The 23,913-nt window shown below is 38.7% G+C and overlaps 1 protein-coding gene across 2 annotated transcripts in view; it reads left to right on the forward strand.

The window, feature by feature from the left end:
- LOC124619781 (centromere/kinetochore protein zw10 homolog) overlaps nucleotides 1–23,913 on the forward strand; it is a 202,720-nt gene that overhangs the window by 56,076 nt on the left and 122,731 nt on the right. For both annotated transcript variants that reach the window (XM_047146367.1, XM_047146368.1), the window contains exon 5: nucleotides 17,608–17,714. In XM_047146367.1, the coding sequence (XP_047002323.1) occupies nucleotides 17,608–17,714 (107 nt within the window). The remainder of the gene's footprint in view (nucleotides 1–17,607; nucleotides 17,715–23,913) is intronic.

The raw sequence follows: 23,913 nt of genomic DNA on the forward strand, positions 1-23,913 counted from the left end.
CCATTGTCATGATATAAGCAATGTGGTTTGTAAGACAATGAAAAAAAAAAAAAAAAAAAAAAAAAAAAAGTATATCGGAACAGTTGTCGCGTGAGTCAACAGAAATTTGCAGCGGTTGCCAGAGTATGGCAGTCTGTTGCCAGAATTATGGTAGAGTAAAACTAGGGAAGAAGAATGAAAAATTATCCTATCATGGCACAAATAAAGATGAATGTGTCTTGGGCAGAGTCTGGCATGTAAAAGAAAGGAAGTAGCTTTTCAGGGAGTTTAAAAGACGTTTAAATCAAAACTTTTCGACATGTTTGTGCATTTTAATGAGTTAACTCTACTTGAGCTCTCTTAGACCCATCCTGTTACTTGAATGGTGATGGGTGTAAAAACAAATAGACACAAATTTATGTGCATCTAGAGGGCGGGATAAATTACAATAGGAAGTATCTGAGAGTGGGGTTGCATCCATAATAGAAAATATCCCTGGGTGGGGACAAAGGGAAATGCAATGTTGATGACAGGATGGCATGCACCACGTTGTATGGTACTATACCAATGTCTCTTCTTTTCATGTTTCTTGATCCTGGCTTCTTGAGATCTCTTGTGAAGAGTCATGATAAGAGTTTAGTAGTGGTGTGGGACAGTCAGTTGTGGATGAATTCATTTCCGACTAATAATTTGTCCAGTTAATGTGAAATAATTATGTATGATAGAAGTGTTCAGATAAACCTCATTACACTTCAACAAGATTTTAATAATTCCACGTGGTACAGTTTATCCTAGAATTGGAGGCCGATTGCTCTGTTTTAATGAAGTAATGCCCATTCAGTTATATTGGCATTTATCACTGGTTGTGATGTGAACTGCTGCTTGGCAGTGTTCTTAAGTATTCAAAATCTACTTGCAGTTAATGTTCATTTATGAATAAGAATAGTGTTTGTCAGTGAAATATAGTAGCAATGAAGTTACACAACAGTTGGTAATTTAACTTTCGAAACCACTGGTTTATTGGCATTTCTGGAAAAGAACACTCTTATACTCTCATTCGATCAGCAAATTCCGTGTAACAGTTTGTATGTGTAATGGGACATATCGCAAATCGTTCTAATGAATGAATTGATTTGGATTAAAGTGTTGAAAAGCAACATGATCAACAAGGTGATGTGTGTCCTAATTAAAACAGAACTTCGATATTTTGAATAAATTTTTGGTTCGTTTTTATCAAAAATCATTTTTTGTCTCAAAAAGTAATCTCAAACTATGTGCATTACTTCCAAGCACCTTTACAATTATTATATGTGGTTTAATGGAAAGCTCAATCACACGCTAGCATGTAATGTGTTTCAAATCAAGTGCGCAGGTTTCAATTTTCCCTGATGGGCTAAACGACTTTTTGTAATAACGTGATGTGTCTATCTCACGTAAAGTGTAAATGAAACTGGATTTGTCTCTGTTTGGCTCAAAATCACAAAATGATATTCACCGCAGTGTACATGCACACTTTTAACACTCTAAGTGGTAACTCGTCTAAGAGTAAAAGCCGCACATAAATCACACTTTTTACATGCATACAAAAATCAAAATATCTTTTTATTAAACAGATAAATTATGGGATGCAATTACTAATTAAACATTTCCTATTCTAAATAAATTTCAAGAACTTGTATTTCATAACCAACAAAGTTTTATCCTGTGAAAGGAATTATTAGTCTGCTAAAACGGATTCAGATTACTGTCAACTCATGTCTGGACGATGACGTCACGAATTGATACTTGCTTGAAATGAATGAAATACTCTGTCCACGACATATTTGCCTTTTTTGTGCTATGGTAGGAGCATTTTTCATTCTGGTCAGTAGTGTATAATTTTCCATAGATTGACAGTTCCTCAGTTTCAGCGAATATTAATTGCTTTCTCAGTTGCACAGTGTGAAATAAGCTCTCCTGTGGGCTACATAATTTTAGAAGATCTTCCCATATTGTTTTCGGATTTACCAAATTTATTTTCTTTTGCTGCTCATCGCATTCGGGAAGTGTAATTTTTGGAAATGTCGTACCTTGAAATTTGATATGTATGCCTTTTTTATCAGCAACTGATGCATGTTCACCAGGTACTGTCTCGCAAGGCTCAGTTTAGCCTTCACATCAGACTATATTAGTTGTTTTTACTTGGTATGACCAGGAAGCTTGATTCATTCCATTTAGTTTCTCAATGCTGTGTCTTGTTTTCCGTCATCTCTGTATGTTTTACAGATTGCCCAAATGCATTGCCCAAAAATGCTCTGATGATATTGGCAAATGTTTAGTCTTTGTCATATGTTTGAGTTTTAGATTGGCTAATTGACACTAATGCAGTTTTCATTTTTTATTAGCTTTCCTGGATCCAAAGCCATTGTTGATGTAGAATAAACAGTCACATTACACCCATTAATATTTGTTGGGGGAAAACAGCATACATCAGTAAAGGAGAGATACTAACTACTTTTCTTAATGGAACAAAAACTTATTCACTTTTCACCATCTTTTTAAACCACATCACCATGAAAGATAACCCAATTACAAAAATGGAACAAATAAAGGAGCTGTTATCCACTTGCTTAATGTTAATTTGCAACAGTTAAACTTGCCTGAAAGAGGAGCAATACAAAGATAGTCAAACAGTGAATGCTCAGCAAAGCCAACATGTAATATGTGAAGTCTCCTTGTCGTGGACAGTGCAGTAATTGCCCTGTGTCTGGAAGAATTCACCAAAGCTACCAAGCCTATTATTGGCAATAGGCCATGAGAGATTGAAACTGTGTGTGTATCACTGCTGAGGCAAGTGACGTTTCTGCCCTGGAGACCATAATGTAGGTAGCTGAAGAGTGACCCCGCTGTGATTTACAGTAACAGGTTTGCGAAACATACTTGTGAATAAGGCTGGAACAAGTTGGAATTTTTCACTCCAGGATGCTGGATGCCACTCTGTGAGAGCTTTTTTGCACCGCAGTTGTGACCTTCTGTTCTGAGTGACACAGATAATGCAGTTTCTGCAAATGAGGAAACTTCACATGAAGGTATTTAGTGGATTTTCAGCTGTCAGTTGCCGCAGTTGGCAATTTGGGAGACATGCAAGACAACAATGAATAGCACCTAAAGAGAAAAAGATGTTTTCAGTAACAGTGCATGTTAGCGGACAATAGAAGTAGATAGTTACTGTGAATTATTATGGGTGGAGGTTACACTTAACAACTGAGCTAGGTTAATAATTGGCTCCTTTTACTGATCTCCCGACTCAGCAGCATTAGTGGCAGAACAACTGAGAGAAAATCTGGAATACATTTCACATAAATTTTCTCAGCATGTTATAGTCTTAAGTGGAGATTTCAATTTACCAGATATAGACTGGGACACTCAGATGTTTAGGATGGGTGATAGGGACAGAGCATCGAGTGACATTATACTGAGTGCAATATCCGAAAATTACCTCGAGCAGTTAAACAGAGAACCGACTCGTGGAGATAACATCTTGGATCTACTGATAACAAACAGACCCGAACTTTTCGACTCTGTAAGCGCAGAACAGGGAATCAGTGATCATAAAGCCATTGCAGCATCCCTGAATATGGAAGTAAATAGGAATATAAAAAAAGGGAGGAAGGTTTATCTGTTTAGTAAGAGTAATAGAAGGCAGATTTCAGACTACCTAACGGATCAATACGAAAATTTCTGTTCCGACACTGACAATGTTGAATGTTTATGGAAAAAGTTCAAGGCAATCGTAAAATGCGTTTTAGACAGGTACGTGCCGAGTAAAACTGTGAGAGATGGGAAAAACCCACCGTGGTTCAACAACAAAATTAAGAAACTACTGCGAAAGCAAAGAGAGCTTCACTGCAAGTTTAAACGCAGCCAAAACCTCTCAGACAAACAGAAGCTAAACGATGTCAAAGTTAGTGTAAGGAGGGCTATGCGTGAAGCGTTCAGTGAATTCGAAAGTAAAATTCTATGTACCGACTTGACCAAAAATCGTAGGAAGTTCTGGTCTTACGTTAAATCAGTAAGTGGCTCGAAACAGCATATCCAGACACTCCGGGATGATGATGGCATTGAAACAGAGGATGACATGCGTAAAGCTGAAATACTAAACACCTTTTTCCAAAGCTGTTTCACAGAGGAAGATCGCACTGCATTTCCTTCTCTAAATCCTCGCACAAACAAAAAAATGCCTGACATCAAAATAAGTGTCCAAGGAATAGAAAAGCAACTGGAATCACTCAACAGAGGAAAGTCCACTGGACCTGACGGGATACCAATTCGATTCTACACAGAGTACGCGAAAGAACTTGCCCCCCTTCTAACAGCCGTGTACCGCATGTCTCTAGAAGAACGGAAGGTTCCATATGATTGGAAAAGAGCACAGGTAGTCCCAGTCTTCAAGAAGGGTCGTCGAGCAGATGCGCAAAACTATAGACCTATATCTCTGACGTCGATGTGTTGTAGAATTTTAGAACATGCTTTTTGCTCACGTATCATGTTGTTTCTGGAAACCCAGAATCTACTCTGTAGCAATCAACATGGATTCCGGAAACAGTGATCGTGTGAGACCCAACTCATTTTATTTGTTCGTGAGACCCAGAAAATATTAGATACAGGCTCCCAGGTAGATGCTATTTTCCTTGACTTCCAGAAGGCGTTTGATACAGTTCCGCACTGTCGCCTGATAAACAAAGTAAGAGCCTACGGAATATCAGACCAGCTGTGTGGCTGGATTGAAGAGTTTTTAGCAAACAGAACACAGGATGTTGTTCTCAATGGAGAGACGTCTACAGACATTAAAGGATCCTCTGGCGTGCCGCAGGGGAGTGTTATGGGACCATTGCTTTTCACAATGTATATAAATGACCTAGTAGATACTGTTGGAAGTTCCATGTGGCTTTTCGCGGATGATGCTGTAGTATACAGAGAAGTTGCAGCATTAGAAAATTGTAGCGAAATGCAGGAAGATCTGCAGCGGATAGGCACTTGGTGCAGGGAGTGGCAACTGACCCTTACCATAGACAAATGTAACGTATTGCGAATACATAGAAAGAAGGATCCTTTATTGTATGATTATATGATAGCGGAACAAACAGTGGTAGCAGTTACTTCCGTAAAATATCTGGGAGTATGCGTGCGGAACGATTTGAAGTGAAGTGGAATGATCATATAAAATTAATTGTTGGTAAGGCGGTTACCAGGTTGAGATTCATTGGGAGAGTGCTTAGAAAATGTAGTCCATCAACAAAGGAGGTGGCTTACAAAACACTCGTTCAACCTATACTTGAGAATTGCTCATCAGTATGGGATCCGTACCAGGTCGGGTTGACGGAGGAGATAAAGAAGATCCAAAGAAGAGCGGTGTGTTTCGTCACAGGATTATTTGGTAAGCGTGACAGCGTTACGAGATGTTTAGCAAACTCAAGTGGCAGACTCTGCAAGAGAGGCGCTCCGCATCGTGGTGTAGCTTGCTGTACAGGTTTCGAGAGGGTGCGTTTCTGGATGAGGTATCGAATATATTGCTTCCCCCTTCTTATACCTCCCGAGGAGATCACGAATGTAAAATTAGAGGATTCGAGCGTGCACGGAGGCTTTCCGGCAGTTGTTCTTCCCGCGAACCATATGCAACTGGAACAGGAAAGGGAGGTAATGACAGTGGCACATAAAGTACCCTCCGCCACACACCGTTGGGTGGCTTGCGGAGTCTAAATGTAGATGTAGATGTAGACATTACAGTGAACTACCTGATCCTATCATGAAATACATAAGCAACATTTGGAGGCAAGATTAACTGGTAGTAAATTTGAAAAGAGATAGGAAAAGGCATGGTTTCATTCAGTGAATATTCTGATTTTATTCCAGTCCTTGATATTTAAAGTTGTCATGTCTGCATATGCAGCTGGGTCGTTTTATGAGGGACGATCAAAAATTTTCCATTCGTGGGCATTGCTGCAGCATATATGCAATCCAGTGTGACTGGTGTGGTTATATAAGCACTGGCATGCAGGCAAGGTGCTAGTGTGGCCTTTGAATGGACATTTTTTGATTGCCCCTTATTCGATGATGTTAACCGCTTAAAGAGCCTCGGCATACCTGAGGTGTGAGCAGCATGTCTGATTATCAAATGGAGGGTTCCAGTTCAATTTCTGGTAGTGCCAGGGGCTATTCTTTGATGAGAGAATGGGAGTGGGTCACATTTGGCTTCATGAGATCTATAGTGGAACTACTAAAGTACAAAGCTTCCCAAAGACAGGATTTCATGGGCTGTCCAGCTGGACCATGTCAGTACATCATGTCCTCAGACAGTTGTAATTCCTCTGATTTCTTAATGGTGGAGATTTAAAAATGTGATGTGTGGGGCCCAATTTTTGTTTCATAATTCGATTGTAGGAAAAGGATGTGAAGGAAAACTTAGGTGAAAATGTACTAGAGAAAGGAATGAAAGAGGAAGTCACCTGGTAGAGTTTTGCACAGAGCATAATTTAACCGTTGCTAAAACACTTGGTTTCAGAATCATAAAAGAAGTTTGTATATGTGGAAGAGAGCTGAAGATTGGAGGGTTTCAGATTGATTATATAACGATTAGACAGATATTTAGGAACCAGATTTTAAATTGTAAGACATTCTCTGGGTTAGATGTGGACTCTGCCCACAATTTATTGGTTATGAACTGTAGATTAAAACTGAAGAAATAGGGAAAAGGTCAGAAGTTAAGGAGATGGGGTCTGGATAAGTTGAAAGAACCAGAGGTCGAAAGCTTCAGAGGAAGCTTCAGGCAACAGTTGGCTAGAACAGGGAAAAGGAATACAATAGAAGGTGAATGGGTAGCTTTAAGAGATGCAATAGTGAAAGCAGCAGAGGATCCAGTAGGTAAAAAGGCAAGGACTATTAAGAATCCCTGGATAACACAAGAGATATTGAATTTAGTTCTTGAAAGGAGAAAATTTAAAAAGGCAGCAAAAGAAACAGGTGAAAGATAATACAAACATCTAAAAAAATGAGATTGACATGACCTGCAAAATTGCTGAACAAAAACGGCTAGAAGACATGTGTAAGGATTTAGGAGCATACTTCACTAGAGGCAAGATAGACACTGCCTACAGGGAAGTTAAAGAGGCTTTTGGGGAAAAGAGAAGCAGCTGTATGAATATTGAGAGCCCTGATGGTAAACCAGTCCTAAGCAGGGAAGGGAAAGCTGAAAGGTGGAAGGAGCATACAGAGGATCTGTACAATGTGACAAAGCTCTGAAGGATCTCAAGTCGAAAGAAGGTCCCAGGAGTAGACGACATTCTGTCGGAACTACTGATAGTGTTGGGAGAGCCACCCTTGACAAAACACTTCTATCTGGTGTGCGAGACGTATGAGACAGGCAAAATACCCCCAGGCTTCAAGAAGAATGTGGTAATTCCAATTCCAAAGAAAGCAGTTGCTGACAAGTGTGAAAATGACTGAACTATAAATTTAATAAGTCATGATTGCCAGATACTAACACAAATTCTGAACAGAAAAATCGGTAAACTGGTAGAAGCAGACCTCAGGGAAGATTAGTTTGGATTCTGTAGAAATGTAGGAACACGTGAGGCAATACTGAACCTGTGATGCTTCTTAGAAGATAGGTTAAGGAAAGGCAAAACTACATTTGTAGCATTTGTAGACTTAAAGAAAGCTTTTGATAATGTTGACTGGAATACTTTCTTTGACATTATGAAGGTATGAGGTGTAAAATAGAGGAAGCGAAAGTCTATTTACAACTTGTACAGAAACCAGACGGCAGTAATGAGAGTCGAGGGACATGAAAGGGAACCAGTGGTTGAGAAGGGAGTGAGCTAGGGTTGTAGCCTATCCCCGATGTTATTCAGTCTGTACATTGAACAAGGAGTAAAGGAAAGTGAAGAAAAATTTGGAGTGGGAATTAAAGTTCAGGGAGAGGAAATAAAAACTTTGAGGTTTGCTGATGACATTGTAATTCTGTCAAAGACAGCAAAGGACTTGGAGAGCAGTTGAACGGATGATCATTGCCTTGAGAGGAGGATATAAGATGAACATCAACAAAAGCAAAACAAGAATAATGGTTGTTGTTGTTGTTGTTGTTGTGGTCTTCAGTCCTGAGACTGGTTTCATGCAGCTCTCCATGCTACTCTATCCTGTGCAAGTTTCTTCATCTCCCAGTACCTACTGCAACCTACATCCTTCTGAATCTGCTTAGTGTATTCATCTCTTGGTCTCCCTCTACGATTTTTACCCTCCACGCTGCCCTCCAATGCTAAATTTGTGATCCCTTGATGCCTCAAAACATGTCCTACCAACCGATCCCTTCTTCTAGTCAAGTTGTGCCACAAACTTGTCTTCTCCCCAATCCTATTCAATACCTCCTCATTAGTTACGTGATCTACCCACCTTATCTTCAGCATTCTTCTGTAGCACCACATTTCGAAAGCTTCTAGTCTCTTCTTGTCCAAACTGGTTATCATCCATGTTTCACTTCCATACATGGCTACACTCCATACAAATACTTTCAGAAACGACTTCCTGACACTTAAATCTATACCCGATGTTAACAAATTTCTCTTCTTCAGAAACGATTTCCTTGCCATTGCCAGTCTACATTTTATATCCTCTCTACTTCGACCATCATCAGTTATTTTACTCCCTAAATAGCAAAACTCCTTTACTACTTTAAGTGTCTCATTTCCTAATCTAATCCCCTCACCATCACCCGATTTAATTTGACTGCATTCCATTATCCTCGTTTTGCTTTTGTTGATGTTCATCTTATATCCTCCTTTCAAGACACTGTCCATTCCGTTCAACTGCTCTTCCAAGTCCTTTGCTGTCTCTGACAGAATTACAATGTCATCGGCGAACCTCAAAGTTTTTACTTCTTCTCCATGAATTTTAATACCTACTCCGAATTTTTCTTTTGTTTCCTTTACTGCTTGCTCAATATACAGATTGAATAACAGCGGGGAGAGGCTACAACCCTGTCTCACTCCTTTCCCAACCACTGCTTCCCTTTCATGCCCCTCGACTCTTATAACTGCCATCTGGTATCTGTACAAATTGTAAATAGCCTTTCGCTCCCTGTATTTCACCCCTGCCACCTTCATAATTTGAAAGAGAGTATTCCAGTTAACGTTGTCAAAAGCTTTCTCTAAGTCTACAAATGCTAGAAAGGATAATGGTATGACACTTAAAGTAGTAGATGTGTTTTGTCATTTGGGCAAATGGAAGAAAAGCATTTCTGAAAAGGAGAAATTTGTCCACTTTGAACTATGATTTCTCTAAAAGAATTGTCTGGAGTGTAGCCATGTACAGAAATTAACCATGGATGATGAACTGTTTAGACAAAAAGAGAATAGAAGCTTTCAGAAGTGGAGCTACAGAAGAATGTTGAAGATTAGATGTGTAGATCACGTAACTAACAAAGAGGTACTTAATAAAATTGGTAGGCAACAAATTTGTGGCACAGTTTGAGCAAAAGAGGAGACTGGTTGATAGGACACAATATGAGACATCAAGGGATCACCAGTTCAGTATTTGAGGGAAGTGTGCGGATGGTAAAATTCATAGAGGGAGACAAAGAGATGAATACAGTAAGCAGATTCAGAAAGCTGTAGGTTGCAGTAGTGATTCAGAGATGAAGAGGCACACACAGGATAGAGCAGTGTGGAGAGGTGCATCAAACAAGGCTTCAGACTGAAAGCAACATCAGCAATGACATAGTTGATTAAATGACCAATAGATATATAATGTTCGACAATAGCTGTTTTGCTGGCCTGCAGGGACAAACCACTGGTGCTCCATAATATTCTCATAATAGGTGCATATGGTTTGCCCTGTATAAGATTTGCAGGACTTTGTGAAACCTTGTCAATGTTTTTTACAGAACACCAGGTCATCTTTGATCCCAGACATGCTCAATTTTGCACTGGAGGACAAGAAGTACATTAACCTTGTGTTTTCTTAGTACTCTACTTATTTTCATAGCAACGTTTCCAGTATATGGCAGGTAAAATGTCACTTTGAAGTCCCCATCCTGTTCCCTGTTCTGCCATATATTGTTTATATGTCTGCAACATACCTAGTATCTGAGGAGATGAATATCAATTTTCTAGGAAGGCAGTCTGTATATGTACCAATTCTGACTGCAGGGCCCACTGCCTGTGATGGATAGTGGCAACTGCTAGCTTGTAAATACAGTCTGTGAGTGGGCTTATTTTATTTTATAAAATATTGAGTCTCATAGAGACTGCTCAAACCATAAAGTCAAACTAGAAATGTATCTATATATTACCAGAATATTGTGGGTTGTAAAATGATTGAGTCAAGTGATCGCTCCTCAAAATATTCTGTAAAACTTTTGGTCACTAGCGGAGACAAAGGGCCCCACACACGACACTATCACATCATTCAAAGGACTCATTAAGTAAAAAATATGTTTCGGAGACACTGTGCTCAAACTTTGGTGTTTTATCATTCTCTAACCTGTTACTGATCAGATGTAGTGAGTCCACCAAAGGTATTATTGTAATAGGTGGGACAGCATCAGAACTACCAAATAATTCTATACTTTTCAGTTAAGTGACTTAAATCTGACGAAAAAATTAGTAGAATGGCATATGTGCTGCAGATACTTGCCTACAATGCGACTGAATAAATATGTCAATCATTTGACCAAACCATAAAGGGACACTCCAACATTATCAATCACAGTAGGTCATAGAGGTAAACATTTCTTGTAGACTTAAGCATACACTGCAAGTGAACCGTGTTATCACAATATTATGTCATCTCAGTCTTTTGATAGCCTCCTTTGGCAGAGAGCTGACTATCAAAAGCCCTGAAGTTTTCCTCATTATGTTTCTTACTGATCCTGCAGTACACTGTGTCAGGTGAAAAATGTTGATCTTGTGGAATCAGCATGGCATTGTTACATTTATCTGCTTTTAATACTATACTTGCCATACCTGGTTGTAAGTTGCGGAGGCTACTCTCTCTATTGGCCATACATTACTCTTCTGTGGTATAGCTCTTCTTATCACCGGATAAGGCAACCAAGAAACTTCCTCTGCAGCATCGGGTGTAAAAGGGTGAATGGCATTGGTGCTGCAGCTTACAAAGTTCACTACTCGTGGTGAAACAGATGCAGGATAAAAATTAAGACCTCTTACCTGCTCTGACACAGTTGTGACATACATCAATTTTTGTGTCAAATATGAAAATATATCATCAAACACTAACTTCCAGTGGCATCTGTGTCACAGATCTATTAAACTTTGCGATCTGTCTCATCAGATCAGTGAGCGTCCAGTTCACCTTGCTTGTAAATCACACCCATACATCAAACTTTTGGGACTGAATCATGAAGGAATCAGTGACAATGTGACCATCTGAGGAGGATAAATTGTGCTGGTGGTTTCCAGCTGGACACCACATGGAATCCTGTAATTGGGACACTTCATGCTCTGCATAGTCGACATCTTTCTGTGATTGTACAAAATGAAGATGATTGATCAATACTGAAATGGTCAGTGTTCACCGTAGAGGGTGCTCAAAGAGATGTGCAGACTTGTAGGAGAAGAGCATGCACTCCAGTATCACCTGCATACCAACTTCAGAACACGTCATGCACGTGCCAGAGGGGTCTTAATTATTAAAATTCAGTGTTACCTTCCCCATCATACAAATGAAGATAACCAGAAGACATGGCACCAGAATATTGTGGCAGGAATTACTTTCATGCATACCTTCAAGTGATGACATTTTTATTGTTACTGCGCAGAAGTGCTGTAACAAGTACGTATGAGAAGACAGCATGCAGAATGGGGTTTGGGGAAGGCATTGGTGCTCAGTTCCTATTTGAGCTAAAAACAGGGGGTAAAAAGTTTTTGGTTTAGTCTGGACCAGCAGCCATTTGTATAGCTATTTGAACATCTATCTTGCTGTAGCCATGTTACAGTACATTAAGCAAGATTAGAATGATGAACGAGGGCTGGCATCCAGGCAAATTGTACAAAATGATTAATTCCTTTTGCGAAATATTTTAATTCAGATGAAATTAATGCCACCCTTTTTATGTACACTGTTCAGATTTTATGTGCAAAAACAATCACCCTCATTTGGATGTCATGTCATCCTTAAGTAACTCTGGACTGGTTCAAATTTGGTCCAGTGATATATTGGGTCGTGGTCTAAGATAGATGTTAACAGTTTGAATAAAATCTTTCTTTGTTTGGATTTTACAGACAAAAAACATGTTTTTCTGGGAGGTTTTTGAAGTGTACAACTTCTATACTTTAATTTATGAATCACTTGAAACTTTGCACGAAAGTAGGTAAATAGACAGAGTCAAACGGCTTATTTCTGTCCATTAATCTTTATCTTGTTTTAAAGCCAAGCTAAATGTAGCATGTAAAATTTGTCTTACACGAATTGAATGTGCAGGAATGACTTAAACTGAACCATATAAATAAAAAATGCATTCTGATGATAAAATTGAAAACTCACTTTTAAAAATCTAGCTTCATTCATTTTTTATGTGCAGGAAACATGTTTTTTGTAAGATTTTTATATGTGCCACGTCTATGTTTCAGACTTGTTTAAATTGGTTCAAATTTTGTAAGAAAGTAGACAAACATGTGTAATTAAGGTCCATCCTGTTGTTTTGTGAAAGCTTTATCTGCTGTCACAATGTTGTTGTTGTTGTGATCTTCAGCCCTGAGACTGGTTTGATGCAGCTCTCCACGCTACTCTATCCTGTGCCTACTGCAGTACCTACTGCAGCCTACATCCTTCTGAATCAACTTAGTGTATTCATCTCTTGGTCTCGCTCTACGATTTTTACCCTCCACGCTGCCCTCCACTACTAAATTGGTGATCCCTTGATGCCTCAGAACATGTCCTACCAACCGATTCCTTCTTCTAGTCAAGTTTTGCCACAAACTTCTCTTCTTCCCAATCCTATTCAATACCTCATCATTAGTTATGTGATCTACCCATCTAATCTTCAGCATTCTTCTGTAGCACCACATTTCGAAAGCTTCTATTCTCTTCTCGTCCAACCTAGTTATCGTCCACGTTTCACTTCCATACATGGCTACGCTCCATCCAGACACTTTCAGAAGCGACTTCCTGACACTTACATCTCTACTTGATGTTAACAAATTTCTCTTATTCAGAAACACTTTCCTTGCCATTGCCAGTCTACATCCTCTCTACTTCGACCATCATCAGTTATTTTGCTCCCCAAATAGCAAAACTCCTTTACTATTTAAGTGTGTCATTTCCTAATCTAATTCCCTCAGCATCACCCGACTTAATTCGACTACATTCCATTATCCTCGTTTTGCTTTTGTTGATGTTCATCTTATATCCTCATTTCACGACAGTGTCCATTCCGTTCAACTGCTCTTCCAAGTCCTTTGCTGTCTCTGACAGAATTACAATGTCATTGGCGAACCTCAGAGTTTTTATTTCTTCTCCATGGATTTTAATTCCTACTCCGAACTTTTCTTTTGTTTCCTTTAGTGCTTGTTCAATATACAGATTGAATAACATCGGGGAAAGGCTACAACCCTGTCTCACTCCCTTCCCAACCACTGCTTCCCTTTCATGCCCCTCGACTCTTATAACTGCCATCTGGTTTCTGTACAAATTGTAAATAGCCTTTCGCTCCCTGTATTTTACCCACGCCATCTTCATAATTTGAAAGAGAGTATTCCAGTCAACATTGTCAAAAGCTTTCTCTAAGTCTACAAATGCTAGAAACGTAGGTTTACCTTTCCTTAATCTAGCTTCTAAGATAAGTCGTAGGGTCAGTATTGCCTCACGTGTTCCAATATTTCTACGGAATCCAATCTGATCTTCCCCGAGATCGGCTTCTACCAGTTTTTCCATTCGTCTGTAAAGAATTTGTGTTAGTATTTTGCATCCGTGACTTATTAAACTGATAGTTCGGTAATTTTCACATCTGTCAACACCTGCTTTCCTTGGGATTGCAATTATTATATTCTTCTTGAAGTCTGAGGGAATTTCGCCTGTCTCATACATCTTGCTCAGCATATGGTAGAGTTTTGTCAGGACTGGCTCTCCCAAGGCTGTCACTAGTTCTAATGGAATGTTGTCTACTCCCGGGGCCTTGTTTCGACTTAGGTCATTCAGTGCTCTGTCAAACTCTTCAAGCAGTATCATATCTCCCATTTCATCTTCATCTACATCCACATACTCTTCCATTTCCATAATATTGTCCTCAAGAACATCGCCCCTGTATAGACCCTCTACATACTCGTTCCACCTTTCTGGTTTCCCTTCTTTGCTTAGAACTGGGTTTCCATTTGAGCTCTTGATATTCAGACAAGTGGTTCTCTTTTCTCCAAAGGTCTCTCTAATTTTCCTGTAGGCAGTATCTATCTTACCCCTAGTGAGATAAGCCTCTACATCCTTACATTTGTCCTCTACCCATTCCTGCTTAGCCATTTTGCACTTCTTATCGATCTCATTTTTGAGACTTTTATTCCTTTTTGCCTGGTTCATTTTTTGCATTTTTATATTTTCTCCTTTCATCAATTAAATTCAATGTTTCTTCTGTTACCCCGGGATTTCTACCAGCTCTCGTCATTTTACCTACTTGATCCTCTGCTGCCTTCACTATTTCATCTCTCAAAGCTACTCATTCTTCTTCTACTATATTTCTTTCCCCCGTTCTTGCCAATTGTTCCCTTATGCTCTCCCTGAAACTCTGTACAACCTCTGGTTCTTTCAATTTATCCAGGTCCCATCTCCTTAAATTCCCACCTTTTTGCTGTTTCTTTAGTTTTAATCTACAGTTCATAACCAATAGATTGTGGTCAGAGTCCACATCTGCCCCCGGAAATTTCTCACAATTTTAAACCTGGTTCCTAAATCTCTGTCTTACCATTATATAATCTATCGGAAACCTGTCAGTATCTCCAGGGTTCTACCATGTATTTAACCTTCTTTCATGATTCTTGAACCAAGTGTTAGCTATGATTAAGTTATGTTCTGTGCAAAATTCAACCAGGCGGCTTCCTCTTTCATTTCTTAGCCCCAATCCATATTCACTTACTATGTTTCCTTCTCTTCCTTTTCCTACTGTCAAATTACAGTCACCCATGACTATTAAATTTTCATCTCCCTTCACTATCTGAATAATTTCTTTTATTTTGTCATACATTTCTTCAATTTCTTCGTCATCTGCAGAGCTAGTTGGCATATAAACTTGTACTACTGTAGTAGGTGTGGGCTTCGTATCCATCGTGGCTACAATAATGCGTTCACTATGCTGTTTGTAGTAGCTTACCTGCACTACTATTTTGTTATTCATTGTTATTTATTCATTATTATGTCACAATATAGCAGTCTAAAGCTGAACATAAAATGCACATAAGATGAGTGTTATGCAAATCACATATGCTGAGATGGTTTAAAGTGATACAGATCATGATAAAAAATATATTCTTCTGGTAGTTATAAGAAACATTTGCAAAAATCTTTCATTGTTTGGTTGTATGTCTCAAAAACCACACATTTGCGCGTGAAACCTTGTTTGTAGGAAATTTGTTTGAAGTTGGTTCTCGTTTTGTTGCTTATACATTAAAAACTTTATTCAGCATTAACTTAAAATCATTGAAAAATCTTTATTCATGCAAAACAACACTTGTACCAAGCCAGTATTAAGCATTTATAGTTATTTTTTATATGTTTGCATATACAGTCTCATGCATATCTGAATTAAAAATTCCTTGTCATCCAGTCCAGTAAGTCTTGCCTGACCCGCGATTCTGTGTGACTTTCCCAACATCTACCCCTTTTCCTAGACACCTCCAGTCCTTTTCCTTCACCCTTCTTCCTTCTCATCCAACCCTTCTGCCTGAAGGACCCACTGGCTCCAAAATTTGCCTAATTATAACCTCCTTTCATGTGTGCATTCTGCCGCCTCTCGGTGAGTAGATTTTTTTTCTCTCTGCAATTATATTATTTTGTTATGAATTAAATTTGTGTAACTGTAAAACAAAAAAATTAAGGGAAAAATAAAAAATTAAAAAAGTTAAAAAAAATTAAGAAATATGAAACAAAATAACAAAATTATAGAAATAATAAAAAATAAGAAATAAAACAGAACAGCATGGAATGTCAGATCCCATAACCTGATGATACTGATTTGCATGTCTTTCCGCAAAGTGAGAGATGGCTTTAGCCCTACAGTGCGCTCGATTGCTGTATAACATCCACTATATATTTTTGGATACTTAAATCCAGAAGAAGACAGTCTTAGGGAAACATTTGCTAAAATATATACCATTGGTAGTTATCCAGTGTGGCGCAATACAAATGGAAATTACAAAATTGTTTACATAATTTTTGCATATGAAGAAAATTCCCCTAAACTGTAATAATTCGGTAATTATTTTACTTCATATATAAAGGGAGGCAGACAACACCAACAAATACTATGGTCCTATACAGTTCCTCTCTGTAGTTACCACTAATTGCTTAACAAATTCATTAGATTTTAAGTAGGTAAAGGAACAAGTTGGTATTAGAAGTGGTTGCTCCACAAGAGACTATGTAAAAGTTGTGTACAAAATTATAGAACTGAGCAGTGACTATGAATTATCATTAGCAGTGTTGGGCAAGGAGTCATCTTATCAGCAAAACTGTTCTCAAAAGCCGTAGAGGAAATTTTCAGGTCCCAAAACTGGGAAATGGAGGAAAGAATATATATTTGATGGAACTCATCTGAACTAATTACATTTTGCCAATGACAGTGTAGTATCTGCATTTAGTACAGATATACTCAAGCAATTAATTGGGAGTTTTCAAAGTACACCTGACAATCAATTGTTATAGGACTAAAATAGTATACCTGAAAACATTGAAAAGACAATAGTAGAAGCTAACAATAAAGCCATAGCATCAGTTTCTGATTTTTTGTGATTAGGGCAGTTGAAGAAAAGAAACAGGAGAGTAAAGTGTGGATGTGTATAACTGAAAAGTGTAGTGCATGGAAAGGAACTTTCTTTGTGGCTTCAGAAGGTACCGGTCTAATCTGTATAAGCTAATTAAACTCCTCTCCAAGAGGAATTGCTGCACAAGTGGCCTTTTATGATGGTATAATGTGCATCATTGTGTAAATCGTAGCATGAATGCATTTCTTTTTATTACTCTGACAGTGTTCATCACTAATACTCACTGTATAGACACTACTGACCCACCTGTTTCAAAAACAAAATCACCCCTCCAGACAGTCAGTGATCAGGGAGAAGACTAGTCACTAGTACTCACTGTATAGACACTACTGATCCATCTGTTTCAAAAACAAATCACCCCTCAGGACAGCGAGTGATTAGGGAGATGACTAGTATTAAGTTTGGTGTGTTTATAGAGGACTACAAAAGAAAAGTGACACAATGCGAGTATTTAGGAAGTATTTTTGGCTCTGTCATCTTTTGTTCCATACATTTTCTCTATTTGCATTATTTTTTGTTATTTTTAGTACCTCAAAAATGAATCAAAAGATTTGATACAAAAGAAATTAGTGTTTTGTTTGAAGCTTACTTTTATTTTACTGTATTTCAGGTCCCATCTCAGACTCTTCATATTGATAGTGTCAACACTGCGATGGATTTACTGCCAGATTTCAAATTGAGCAAGTATTCATTTCAATTCCCACAGTGCAAGATAAGGTAAAAGAAAATTCTTAAAACAGTGCATTAAAAGAAAACCTGTTAACTAAAATGCTATACACTTTCAATTGTACTCAAGAGCACTTTGTTCAGGAATACGAAATATACGTGGACGATATTGTATCTAATTAATACCTCCTTCCATCTTCGGATGTCTCTCTGAAGAATAGTCACTCACTTGCTGAAGCCTGTGCTGGATGACATGGGATTTTCTATCTTTAGTGATTGTGATGTCTGTATGATTTTAAAATTTAGCTTTCTTTCCTTAATTTAAATATTTTTGAAAGAATGAATTCAATGACATTTACCTTTGGTTCATAGACAGATATTTGTGATGTATTATTCAGCTACTTCTCATTCCTTCCGGTCGTTTATTCATTAATTTAGTGATTCAGAAATTAACCAGACCATTAAATGCTTTGTACCTTTGGGTGCAGTCTTACTATTTATGTGGAATACACCAGTTTGAGTTTTGCAGTCTGTGTGGAATATATCAGTTTGAGTTTTGTAGTCTGTATGAACAATGGACCTTGCCGTTGATGGGGAGGCTTGCGTGCCTCAACGACACAGGTTGCCGTACCGTAGGAGCAACCACAACAGAGGGGTATCTGTTGAGAGGCCAGACAAACGTGTGGTTCCTGAAGAGGGGCAGCAGCCTTTTCAGTAGTTGCAGGGGCAACAGTCTGGATGATTGACTGATCTGGCCCTAAAACACTAACCAAAACGGCCTTGCTGTTGTGGTACTGCGAATGGCTGAAAGCAAGGGGAAACTTACAGCCGTAACTTTTCCCGAGGGCATGCAGCTTTACTGTATGGTTAAATGATGATGGCGTCCTCTTGGGTAAAATATTCCGGAGGTAAAATAGTCCCCCATTCGGATCTCCGGGCGTCGACTACTCAAGAAGATGTCATTATCAGGAGAAAGAAAACTGGCTTTCTACGGATCGGAGTGTGGAATGTCAGATCCCTTAATCGGGCAGGTAGGTTAGAAAGTTTAAAAAGGGAAATGGATAGGTTAAAGTTAGATATAGTGGGAATTAGTGAAGTTCGGTGGCTACTACAAACAGCGTACTGAACGCATTATTGTGTCCAAGATAGACACGAAGACCAGACCTACTACAGTAGCACAAGTTTATATGCCAACTAGCTCTGCAGATGACGAAGAAATTGAAGAAATGTATGATGAAATAAAAGAAATTATTCAGGTAGTGAAGGGAGACGAAAATTTAATAGTCATGGGTGACTGGAATTTGACAGTAGGAAAAGGAAGAGAAGGAAACATAGTAAGTGAATATGGATTGGGGCTAAGAAATGAAAGAGGAAGCCGCCTGGTTGAATTTTGCACAGAGCATAACTTAATCATAGCTAACACTTGGTTCAAGAATCATGAAAGAAGGTTAAATACATGGTAGAACCCTGGAGATACTGACAGGTTTCCGATAGATTATATAATGGTAAGACAGAGATTTAGGAACCAGGTTTAAAATTGTGAGAAATTTCCGGGGGCAGATGTGGACTCTGACCACAATCTATTGGTTATGAACTGTAGATTAAAACTAAAGAAACAGCAAAAAGGTGGGAATTTAAGGAGATGGGACCTGGATAAATTGAAAGAATCAGAGGTTGTACAGAGTTTCAGGGAGAGCATAAGGGAACAATTGGCAAGAACGGGGGAAAGAAATATAGTAGAAGAAGAATGAGTAGCTTTGAGAGATGAAATAGTGAAGGCAGCAGAGGATCAAGTAGGTAAAATGACGAGGGCTGGTAGAAATCCCGGGGTAACAGAAGAAACATTGAATTTAATTGATGAAAGGAGAAAATATAAAAATGCAAAAAATGAACCAGGCAAAAAGGAATAAAAGTCTCAAAAATGAGATCGATAAGAAGTGCAAAATGGCTAAGCAGGAATGGGTAGAGGACAAATGTAAGGATGTAGAGGCTTATCTCACTGGGGGTAAGATAGATACTGCCTACAGGAAAATTAGAGAGACCTTTGGAGAAAAGAGAACCACTTGTCTGAATATCAAGAGCTCAAATGGAAACCCAGTTCTAAGCAGAGAAGGGAAACCAGAAAGATGGAACGAGTATGTAGAGGGTCTATACAGGGGCGATGTTCTTGAGGACAATATTATGGAAATGGAAGAGTATGTAGTTGTAGATGAAGATGAAATGGGAGATATGATACTGCTTGAAGAGTTTGACAGAGCACTGAATGACCTAAGTTGAAACAAGGCCCCGGGAGTAGACAACATTCCATTAGAACTAGTGACAGCCTTGGGAGAGCCAGTCCTGACAAAACTCTACCATATGCTGAGCAAGATGTATGAGACAGGCAAAATTCCCTCAGACTTCAAGAAGAATATAATAATTGCAATCCCAAAGAAAGCAGGTGTTGACAGATGTGAAAATTACCGAACTATCAGTTTAATAAGCCACGGATGCAAAATACTAACACAAATTCTTTACAGACGAATGGAAAAACTGGTAGAAGCCGATCTTGTGGAAGATCAGATTGGATTCCGTAGAAATGTTGGAACATGTGGGGCAATACTGACCCTACGACTTATCTTAGAAGAAAGATTAAGGAAAGGCACACCTATGTTTCTAGCATTTGTAGACTTAGAGAAAGCTTTTGACAATGTTGACTGGAATACTCTCTTTCAAATTATGAAGATGGCGTGGGTAAAATACAGGGAGCGAAAGGCTATTTACAATTTGTACAGAAACCAGATGGCAGTTATAAGAGTCGAGGGGCACGAAAGGGAAGCAATGGTTGGGAGAGGAGTTAGACAGGTTTGTAGCCTCTCCCCGATGCTATTCAATCTGTGTATTGAGCAAGCACTAAAGGAAAAAAAAGAAAAGTTCGGAATAGGTATTAAAATCCACAGAGAAGAAATAAAAACTTTGAGGTTCGCCAGTGACATTGTAATTCTGTCAGAGACAGCAAAGGACTTGGAAGATCAGTTGAACGGAATGGACAGTGTCTTGAAAGGAGGATATAAGATGAACATCGACAAAAGCAAAACGAGGATAATGGAATGTAGTCGAATTAAGTCGGGTGATGCTGAGGGAATTAGATTAGGAAATGACACACTTAAATAGTAAAGGAGTTTTGCTATTTGGGGAGCAAAATAACTGATGATGGTCGAAGTAGAGAGGATGTAGACTGGCAATGGCAAGGAAAGTGTTTCTGAATAAGAGAAATTTGTTAACATCGAGTATAGATGTAAGTGTCGGGAAGTCATTTCTGAAAGTGTTTGTATGGAGCGTAGCCATGTATGGAAGTGAAACATGGACGATAACTAGGTTGGACAAGAAGAGAATAGAAGCTTTCGAAATGTGGTGCTACAGAAGAATGCTGAAGATTAGATGGATAGATCATATAACTAATGAGGAGGTATTGAATAGGATTGGGAAGAAGAGAAGTTTGTGGCAAAACTTGACTAGAAGAAGGAATCGGTTGGTAGGACATGTTCTGAGGCATCAAGGGATCACCAATTTAGTAGTGGAGGGCAGCGTGGAGGGTAAAAATCGTAGAGCGAGACCAAGAGATGAATACACTAAGTTGATTCAGAAGGATGTAGGCTGCAGTAGGTACTGCAGTAGGCACGGGATAGAGTAGCGTGGAGAGCTGCATCAAACCAGTCTCAGGACTGAAGACCACAAGAACAAACAATGAGAAAATCCTTTAAGAAACAACAGTGTGTGGATGGCATGTAACAGGGAAAAATAACTGAAACAGATGGGCAAGTGTGAATACATAACCACACTTTCATGCTTACTGGATGAATAAAATGCTGATGGAAAGGGATAGTTTTCCTTGTGGTCAGTAGTCACACGCAGTGAATGATCTCCCTGTTTTCTGTATTACAGTATGAAAAGTGAAAATGAGAGGTCTATGCATTGGTGTGACACTGCCACACACAATGCCATAAAATGAATTTGTTCACAGGAGCACAAAACACAGGTCTCAGTTGTCATGTCTGCCCTATATCAATAGTAAAAGTGCCCTTTATCTCATAATTTTCAGTTATTTCCTTTAGCTAATATTGTTAAGGCTCATTTTTGCGTGATAAGTACCTTATTGATTTTTGTTGCTGCGAGCCACAAAGTATTCAACAGAAAGTAAAATGCGGACACAATAGTCTAGATTTTTCCTTGTGGCTCAGTAATTTGAGAGATATTTCTAAATTTGAAGAGGACCAGCTCTTGAGTTTTAATTGGTTCATTAACACTCATTTAGTTTTTAATTATTAGCACAGCAAATAGTTTTACTCATGGTGGTTAATTTAGTGTGTGTGACTGTTAAACTTTCTAAATATTAAATTACTAGGAACTTGCATGAAATTTCACCATTAACAGAAAGTTACAAACATTGTTGCTACTCAAAGCATTTTGTAGTCCTAACAGGTTTGCCGTAACATAATTTCCCAGGAATGTCTTTAAAAATGCTTTATCATCCATCTCCAAGGACTGTCTTTCATTTCTGCACCTTGCCTTGGCCTCAGTTTCCAAAATGCGATAAAACAATTTTTTGAAAATTGAAATGTTGATTAATACTGCATTGGTTCAAAGCGATAGTCGTTTACTTCCAATAAAGCTTATTTCTTACTTCAAAAATTAGTAAAATAACCCTCATCTCCTTTGATTTATATATTGGTAAAAGCTGCAAGTAGTCTTGATCCCAGACTTATGACTCAAATCCCAATTACTTCCAATAACTGACCAGATAAACTTCTTTTAATACCTGTGGAAGAGAACTGACTTTGTGATTCCTTAGCTGATATAATAATTTGCAAGCTGCATAATCTTATAACTTGACCATGGGCTGATGCCCTGGGAATCTATAATTGTATAGGCAAATGACGTTATCATTGTTGTGATAACTTCTGGGTTAAACATTATTTGTGCTTCATGTTTGCAGTTAAGTAAATCAGGACTTTTCGTTAATGCTGAGTGAGTGCATGTTTGAGAATGTGAAAGAAGAATCAGTTGTCATGTATCATCAAGTCTATGATGCTATCATGCTACAGATAATGTAGCACGACAAAATCTCATCTAACAACTGTTAGAAATGTATGTTCTTACCAAATTCAAGATATGGAGCAGTGTCTTCAAAATAGTCTGCAGCAACACACGAGGTATGGAAAAAGAGAAGGCTACTAGTCTACAACTACATCTACATCGATACTCCACAAGCCACTGAACAGTGCATGGAGGAGGGTACTCAGTACCACTGCTAGTCATTTCCTCTCCTGGGCCCCTCGCAAATAGAGTGAGGGAAAAACCTGCTGTGTTCTCTTATTTAAGAAGTCTTTGTGCCACCCTCATATCTGTGAACCTATGCCATACGCTTGTACTTTCATTAGCAGCCTGCAGTAGGGCACCGTGAAAATGCTTTCTGGAAATCTAGAAATACGAAATCTGCCTGTTGCCCTTCACCCGTAGTTTGCAGTGTATCATGTGCGAGGTGGGCAAGCTGAGTGTTACATGAGCAATACTTTCTAAAACCAAGCTGATTGGTGGACATAAGCTTCTTGGTCTCAAGAAAGTTTATTATATTCAAACTGAGCAGTGTTCAAGGATTCTGCAGCATGGAGAAGTTAGTGATATTGGTCTCTAATTTTGCAGGTGTGTTCTTTTACCCTCCAGACATACTGGAGTCACCTGTGCTTTTCTCCAATCACTTGGGACTTTGTGCTGGATGAGAGATTCAAGATAAATGCAAGTTGGGTAAAGAGCCAATGCCATAGATTACTCTTTGTAAAATCCAACTAGGATTCCATCCGGACCTGGTGATTTACTTACTTTCAAACCTTTCAGTTGTTTCTCTGCGCCAGGAGTGCTTATTTTTACGTTGTCTGTACAGGAGTCTGTCCAATTGTCAAATGACAGCATGTTTGTAGGATTGTCCTATGTGAAAGATTTCTTGAATATGAAATTTAAACCTTTGGCTTTCATTTTGTTATCTTAAACAGTCACATCAGATTGGTCAACAAGGGACTGGATGGAAGCCTCTGACCCACTTAGCGATTTTACTGGAGACAAGAGTTTTCTCTTGTTCTCTACCAGGTCTTTTGCTAAGGTGAGATGGTTATAGTAGGCTTCATGCATAGATATTTTCACAGATGCACAAATCTCTACTAACCTTCGCTTGTCATCATTTGTGTGTTGCGTTTTGAACCGAGAGTGCAGCAGC

This window comes from Schistocerca americana, chromosome 6 (genome assembly GCF_021461395.2).
Source record: "Schistocerca americana isolate TAMUIC-IGC-003095 chromosome 6, iqSchAmer2.1, whole genome shotgun sequence".
NCBI classification, from domain to species: domain Eukaryota; kingdom Metazoa; phylum Arthropoda; class Insecta; order Orthoptera; family Acrididae; genus Schistocerca; species Schistocerca americana.